The 8,284-nt window shown below is 49.3% G+C and overlaps 1 protein-coding gene across 1 annotated transcript in view; it reads left to right on the top strand.

Annotated features, from left to right (window-relative positions):
• The window catches only part of IGSF5 (immunoglobulin superfamily member 5), a 33,839-nt gene extending 28,894 nt beyond the window's left edge, over window positions 1-4,945 (top strand). Inside the window, exons 6-7 of the mRNA XM_008701963.1 lie at window positions 585-685; window positions 4,836-4,945. Coding sequence (XP_008700185.1) covers window positions 585-685; window positions 4,836-4,945 — 211 coding nt within the window. The remainder of the gene's footprint in view (window positions 1-584; window positions 686-4,835) is intronic.
• Window positions 4,946-8,284: the final 3,339 nt, after the last annotated feature.

The raw sequence follows: 8,284 nt of genomic DNA, 5'->3' as shown, positions 1-8,284 counted from the left end.
CCCTACAATACGTTCTTAGTGGTCAAGCATGAATATCTTTAAACATTTGGCTGTCCGTTGCCAAGTTTTCTTCCCCTGGGAAACTGCACAAATTTTTACTTTATTTCAGAGATTGGCATACGTTTTCTATAAAGGGCCAGATAGTAAATATTTTGCTTTTGCGGGCCACGGGCTCTCTATCGCAGTTTTGTGGTTGTACCATGCAGACAGCCGTAAATAATATGGAAGCAGACAGGTGTGGCTGTGTTCCAGTAAAACCTTATTTATAAAAAGAGGTGGGGGATTTGCCCTGTGGGTCATAGTTTGCCAATCCTGCTTAATTTGGTCACTGGCTTCTGGGTGTTGATTATGGACAGGGGAATGGAGTCCATGGGCCTCTCTCCACCCCAGTGGGAGCGTGAGCAAGCTGACCACCTACACGGTCGTGCTGGTGGCTGTGAGTTTCCGTCCTGACCCCGTGGAAGGCTCAGCGTGCAAGAATGCTCTGGGTGGGGCAGAGTGAACCAAACATCGCTGCTGATTAGCATTTGGCTTTTTAAAATGGTCTAAATAAAATAAAATAAAACAAAATGGTCTAATTCCAGGAAATCTGCAAGCGTGAAGACAAACAAAGAAACTGTGGAGACAAAAGTAAAAAGTGGGAGTGAAAACAAAGCCTACAGCCCAGATGAGCCGAGGACGACAGGTGAGTGGGGGGTGGGGCAGTTGACCTGAAGGGGAGTGTGGGGGAGGGGCTGACCGAGCACTGACTGTGCCGGGCAGGGGACTCGGCCCTTGTTGGTCATTATTTTTGGAGTAATTTTCAGAAGGAGAAATTTCAGGACTAGAAATATTCTAGGATATAGAAATATTCTATAAAAAGTAAAAATCCACCTTTTCCTCCAAAGTTTAAAATAAAGTGGGATGAAAATTAAAGGGTTTTAAAATGAATTTTCTGGGTTTTTTTTTTAATGCTTTCTCTTTTTTCTTTTTTTAAAAAATATTTTATTTATTTATTTGACAGAGAGAGAGACAGTGAGAGAGGGAACACAAGCAGGGGGAGTGGGAGAGGGAGAGCAGGCTTCCTGCTGAGCAGGGAGCCCAATGCGGGGCTCCATCCTAGGACCCTGGGATCATGACCTGGGCCGAAGGCAGACGCTTAATGACTGAGCCACCCAGGCATCCTGCTTTCTCTTTTGTTAAAGCCTTCTACCTTTAGTAAAGCATGTGAGGAGGCATTTTAATACATTGAGGGTCATTTTTCCAAAACGTCAAATAAAAACGAAACTCGGAGAGAAATCTGTTCTTGTCGAGCTTTGGATAAGACCATCTCCCATGGTCTGGGAGAATGTTGAAAATGAAACCCAGTTTTGAAAAGTCTTTGGAGCACCTGAATGTCTTCCCTTTTGAGGACACAGTCCTGGTGGGGGCATCTCAGAAGGCTCGGCCACCAGCAAGCAGCAGGGGTAGGATTTGATCTGAGATCCTTCTGGAAGGCAGATGAGAGAGGAGTGGAGTATGAACGGGTGGGAGAGGGAGACCCGGCCCTTACAAGTTACCTGGCAAAACAAATTCCACAGAAAGATGTTTCGTTAATCAGTTCTTGGCAAGAGCCTCCCCCCCAACCCCAACTGTCTTCACTAAGATTGGGGGTGCCCTCCATGGCCCATTTCTCCCCCTTCACCAAGGCCCCCTCCCAGGTCCATTCCAAATGGCTCACTTAAGATTCTCAAAAATTCCGGGAAGCATGACTGTGTCCTTTCATATTCTGATCACAGCTTACAAAATTTCCTGTGGACAAATATTGATTTGTTAGTGTTTTGAGCAATTAATCAAGCAGCTTGACCAAAATCATGGCCCAAACCAAACCTCTCTGTCTGTTTGTCCTCTTGGGTCCTGTGTTTATTTTCCTTGGTCAGCATTAAAGCTACAGATTCACCTTGTCTCTGGATGAGACTACTGAGTCAAGGAAGGACTGGATTGTGAGTTCGCCATACTTTGATTTCATTAGAAAGAAAAGATTAGAAAAGTATATAACCTCAAGGGAACTCTAGAAACAAGTCTGTTTATGGTTAAGGATTACTTTATGCTCGGGTTACTGTGTGAAAGCAAATGAGTTTCCCTACAAATCAGAATTGCTAGGATGTCATTTGGGTTTTGTTACTTATCACTCGAAAGTCATTCTTCCTTTGCAGAGCTCGTTTCTCCCGCTCTAGAGTCCTCTGAATCCAGTGTTCGGGAACAACAGAGAAATAGGCGACCTTATCAGGTGACTCAGACCGTTTTCCCCATTTTGAGTTTTTTTTTTTTAATTTTTCCATTTAAAAACCCTTGCCTGGTGGTAGGTGATTATAGAATGGTGCTTGTTTTGTGTTCGTGATGGAAGAACATGGCCAGTGCTCACTGGCTAACCTGTTAGCGTGGGGGATATACTGCATCTCTTATCTCTTGCACAGAAGTGTAGGTGGGGGCTTGTAGATCTTGGGGTATCTCTTACACGCCCACATAGAGACGCCAAGTGGGCAGTTGAATGTGCAGGTCTCGAGCTCCAGGCAAGGACCACTAGCTGTAGATATTGTCGGTTGTGAGGCAAACTCTGATGGGCTCCATCCTTACGAAGAACACAGTCACTCAGGACCCGTGAGGACCTGGTATGTTACTTTTCTGACATGGAGTCAGTGTTGGTTGCCACAGATGAGTGAATTGGGGTGCATACACAGAAAATACGATCCTTTATATCCATGGTCATAGTAGGCAAAATACATATTTTCTTTTTTTTTTAAAGATTTTATTTATTTATGTGACAGAGAGACAGCCAGCGAGAGAGGGAACACAGCAGGGGAGTGGGAGAGGAAGAAGCAGGCTCCCAGCGGAGGAGCCCGATGTGGGACTCGATCCCAGAACGCCAGGATCACGCCGAGCCAAAGGCAGACGCTTAACGACTGCGCCACCCAGGCGCCCAAAATACATATTTTCTGATCATTTTCTGACCTGCGCAAAGGCACCTTCAAGTGAGAAGCACTTTGATGTGACTCTGCAATGCTGTCCCCGATATGTATGGCTGTTCTCCCCTTTAGCTGTTGGAAAAGGCCCGCCTGCAGATTGGGTTTCCGACATGGGAGCCGAGGTCTGGGCTGTGTTCTGCCTACGAGTCGCTGTCAGTCTGAGGTGCTGCTGCTGGGAGTGCCTTCCCAGACCCATCATTCTTTCTAGGGGTAGATATTGACTTGGGTTTCTGGGCAGCTCCAGGCCATAATATTTCTCCCTGCAGTTGGGATTCAGCTCAATCCCTATATCTTGCCAGTGACGTGTGCCTCCAGGCCTTTGTGGGGGAGGCGAGCTTTGACTGATGCTCAGCTATGTATCGGGCGGACCTAAGTGATGCCGTTAGTGGAAAACCAGGGGTAGCCAGATGGGAAGACATATGAGGGATCTGTGGCACCCAAGAACATCGGCCTAAGTGACAAATTGTTGGGTTCCTGGTACAAGTTCAGGCCAAGTCCTTAGGCTGGGTGTCAGGAAAACGGAGAGGTAAATTTCTTCCCAGCAAGGCTGTTCTCTTTGGCACGTATGTCTTCTGATGCGTTCAGTCTGGCCCTGGGAGCGCTCGCCCTGGAGATGCAGCAGGATCTCTTCCGAGGGGCCATCTCTTGAGTGAGGGGTGGCTGGCCAAAGGGAGTAATCACCAGGCTATGAAGGATGTTTCCTGTCAAACCTGCACAACTGGACCCGAGTGGGGGCTGTGGGCTGATGGACGGTTCTCTTCTCCCCGAACCCAACATACTCACCCAGGAACACTTTTCCTCCAGCCTTGATTTCTGTGGCTTTTCTATGGTTTCCTTTTACTGACACGTGTCTTTCCACCAGACAAGTCAAAGTGCTTATGTCTTGAGTTGGGGGCATGTGTTAGGCAGGGAGGGAGTCAGAAAAGATTATGTCAGATGATCCTCACCCCCCCAACGAAGTAGAAATGAGGGAAAAGGGGAACTCTAGATGCTTTTGGATACAGGAATGGAGAGTGACGTTTTGGAGCTCAGAGTAGATGCTTCTTAGGCTTGAAGTGTTTTGAAAATACGCAGGGAGAGAAACTTAAGTTTCTGCTACTTAAACATGTAACCAGCTGAATAATCTACTGGTGGAAAAGGAGCAGTGGCCTGAAGGTGCTGGGCCCTAGGGGATGGTCACGCACACCTGTTTCTTGGAGTGTCTGTCAGGCTTCTAGGGAAGGGTGCGTCTCAGCCCAGAGCGTCAGGGTCCTTAAGAAGTCAACAGAACGCAAGGAAGATGAGCAGTTTTTGCGGGGCTAGAGACTGACCTGGGGCTATTTAGTGCGAGCACAGTTTTGAAGAGGTCCATCTCTGATCGTGAACCAAAGGGTGCCTCTCGGGGACAAGCCTAGGTCCTGTCTGCAGGTTGTCTATTTGGAGAGCACGGACTCGAGATGTGGGCTATGCTTTCCGTGAGCATGTAGGGAAGGGAGGGAGCAAGACGGATGCTGGAGGAGGTGGCCGGGCCTCGGAGCCCATGGCCCAAAGAAGACGAAGTCCTGCATGTGGGCAGCTGGCCACTCGAGAGCTGCCAAGTGGCCAAGCCATTGAGTATAGGAGCAGGTCAAGGTGAGCTGCGGTGCAGAGGTTCCTTTTAGGACTTCCCAAGGCCAGGCCTGCAGCCATGCCTGGTCCATGCAGCCATGTTCTCGCTGTGCACGTCGAGAAGGACCTTCCTCAGTGCGCTTTCTTTTCTCCTAGCCTTTCTCCATTCTGTAGGGAGTCTTGACCCCTAATGGCCCAGGAGGCGCAGCTGAGAGTTTCTCAGAGCCTCTTTGTCTCACTTTCATCCTGGCCTCCTCCCCACAGGCCTCAGTGTGCCTCCAGCCTATGAGCTGCTGTACTGCTGTGGGGTCCTTCCATGCACATGGGCTCCAGTGCGACTTCTGCCCCAAAAGCGGGCTTGTCGGAGTTGTTGACACCAGACTACATGATTGTGCAGAAATCTGCACTAGCCTCGGGTCCTGAACACCCCGTGGCTCCAGCTGAGAGATTTCCAGCTGGGAGTCAGCCTGCAGCGAAAGCTCTTCCCAGTCCCCGTGGCCGTGGAGCTGGGGGGGGCAGATGCACGTCCTATCCGTGGAAGTGTGGCGCATGCATCGGCCACCGAGGCTCCCATTTTGTATTAATAGGTCTCACAGGGGGGCGATCTTGGCTTTGCCAACAGCACAGCCACTGTGGAGTCCGTGCCCCTTGTTCTCTCTTCATGCTGGCTTTCTCATCTGCTCAACCTGCTGGTCTTATTTTCACAGTATTTTTGGATCTTAACTAACGGGTGGCCACGGACCACGCGGTCTAGCACAGCGTTCCCAGGTGCTCATTAAAAGTCATTTGTTGAAGCGGAGAATGTCTCCAGTGCCTAGAGTTATGCTGTCACAAGCGAGGCGGTACGAGCAGTGTGCATGCAGCAGACACCGTCACACTCCAGTCGTGACAAGCAATGCTATCAGACTGGTGTAGATGAGTGCTGCATAAAGCACTGTTTGGGGGTGTTGAAGAAAGGACATAATTCCACGTTAGGTTGCACTTTGCTCCTTTGCAACCTTGGGCACCACGGTTTTCCGCAAGGGTATCCTGTTCAAACAAGATCCAAGGAAGGGAAAGTCTGAAGGGCCAGGGGCTGCATATGGAAATTGTCGATGTGGCCTTTAGGATACCTAGATTCTTGGTCCCGCCTGTGGGCCCCCCGGCTCAGTGGACTTGGGGTGCAGTCTGAGTGTGTCTGAGTTTTAAGACAACGTGAGGTGATTGTCTAGGTGACTAGGTCTAAGGGCAATTGGCTCCCTTATAGCAAGATGGAAGTGAGGGGCTGCTGGGACAGTGGGACATTGCCGATGACCAACTTGCCTACTTTGTAGCTTCATGCCACCTATGATTATGATTTGCTCATGTTCCACGGCATTCATGATACCCATGCTAAGTACGCTGGGGAGGGGTTGCCCTGGACCCTTCCCAGGGGCGGAGGATGCCTGTGCCCTTATTGGAATCGTGGGGATCCCCTCTAAGTGGAGGAGGGTCCAGTCCTGAGCCTCAAGTGTGCCCTCACATCTGGCTCGGGGACCAGGGAAGCGCTCTGAGGAGCAAGAAGTGTCTTGGGGTTTCTCATCCTCACCTTTAAGACCACAACTTCCAGCCCCACCCAGAGTTCCCCATCTGTGTCTGGTCTGCAGACTGTGGGGAGCCTCCAGGCACCGCATCTTCATCATGCAGGACCAGGCATAATTGTATTACGTCCCGCACCCAATGGTTACCAAAACAGGAAGCTGGACTATTAATACTTAAGACGGGCTACGAACCCCACTTGTTGCTGCCCCAGCCTCCATGACCCTTGCTCCATCATACCCTTCTGATTGAGGTCCAGAATGCCAGAGACCTACACTGCCTTGGGGAAGATCAACCTGAGATGCTGTGGGGAGCCTCCTTTGTAGATCTCTTGTTATGTCCAGATGCTTTCAGTGCTGACAGCCCCGAGAAAGCTTCAGAGCCGTGAGGGCTCTGCTCAGGGACAGGCTGGCATGAGTCAGGTCTGTTGGATACTCTGGGCTGTAAACACAGGAAAAAGTACCTGCTGGCTGCCTGGAGCTCCCAGCCTTGCTCATCCCACCTGTAAGCCCTCTCCCCTGCTAGGGTCTCCCCTAAACATGGGGCTTTTCATCAAGGGCTGAGAGGTGGGGACAGTCCCTGTTCCTACAACCAAGTGGCAGAAAGGAAGGATGTGTTTCCAGTGTCTTGGATCCCAAGGAATGCTTGCTGAGCACGGAGGAGCCTCTAGGACCTATAAGCTTCTATATCTTGATACCTTGCTGCTTCAGCTGTAGGTCTCAGTGGAGCGGTATACCAGAAGCTCTTTGGGTGTTTCTTACAATGCAAAGTTGAGCCTCTTCCAGCCATTCTGGATCAGAATTTCTGGGAAATAGGGCCAAAGAATGGATAGTTTTGCCATGTTCTCCAGGTGATCTGCTTCGAGGACCATATTTTCATGGCCCAACATGACAACGTAACAGACAGGCACAGCGCTGTTCTTAAGGGCAACCCATGACAGGGTGCGGGGCTTTTCCTTAGTGCGTGGGAAGTGACTTCTACTCCACAAGCCTGCCACAAAGCATGGAGAGGAATTTGGGGTGCTATGCGATGCTGTGATGAGTATCAGATGGAAGGGTTTCAAAGCAGAGGCTCTTCACAATCTAAGCTGCACTGCTGTGGGGGAACACTTTCTAAACCTCCTGCACTTTAGGTGGGTCCTAAGGCACACTACATTCCCTGTGGATGAAAGAAAATCAGGATTTTATTTTTTATTTTTATTTTTTTAAAGATTTTATTTATTTATTCGACAGAGATAGAGACAGCCAGCGAGAGAGGGAACACAAGCAGGGGAGTGGGAGAGGAAGAAGCAGGCTCATAGCGGAGGAGCCTGATGTGGGGCTCGATCCCATAATGCCAGGATCACGCCCTGAGCCGAAGGCAGACGCTTAACCGCTGTGCCACCCAGGCGCCCCAGAAAATCAGGATTTTAGACTATGGACTCTGGGAAACAAACTGAGGGCTTCAGTGGGGGTGGAAATGAGATAGACTGGTGATGGGTAGTAAGGAGGGCACGTATTGCATGGTGCACTGGGTGTTATAGGCAACTAATGAATCCTGGAACTTTACATCAAAAACTAGGGATGTACTGTATGGTGACTAACATAATATAATAAAAAATTATTATTAAAAAAAAAGAAAGAAAAAGAAAATCAGGATTTCAGGCTGCAGAGACCCCAGAGCATGCATTCAATTGTAGGAAGGATCAGAAAGGAAAACAAGAAGTGATGTTGCAAACTGACAAATACCAAAACATGACGCTTCTCTTCACCGCTGATTCCTATCCAGGCTGGGCTTACAGCCAGGATACCTAATACTGACTTTATTTCTAGAAAGGACTTTCTGTTGGTGAAGTGCAGTAAGCTCAGGTATAACTGCCCATGAAACACGCGAGGACAACACTAACAAAATTAGAAAGTCTTACTAACAATTACAGCTGGTGGGAAGGGCACGCACCCTTTGTTTTTATATGAAGTCATGGGCTTTGCCAACGTTTTGCATCTTGGTGACTAGTGCACACAGAGTCCTCCTTTTCCTCTCCTCTCTCCAGGCCTCAACTCCCTGCCAGTCATGTTTTCTGTTTATTTTGGGCAACTCCATTTCTTTCTCTCCTGAGTCTGTCAGGTTTGAAGGGTGAGGGCACGAACGACGTGAAACATGGATCCAGTCTTCCCCGC

This window comes from Ursus maritimus, unplaced genomic scaffold, assembly GCF_017311325.1.
Source record: "Ursus maritimus isolate PB19 unplaced genomic scaffold, ASM1731132v1 scaffold_4, whole genome shotgun sequence".
In the NCBI taxonomy this organism is placed as follows: domain Eukaryota; kingdom Metazoa; phylum Chordata; class Mammalia; order Carnivora; family Ursidae; genus Ursus; species Ursus maritimus.
Note: the sequence above shows the minus strand (reverse complement) of the source record. Positions and strands in the feature narration are given on the sequence as shown.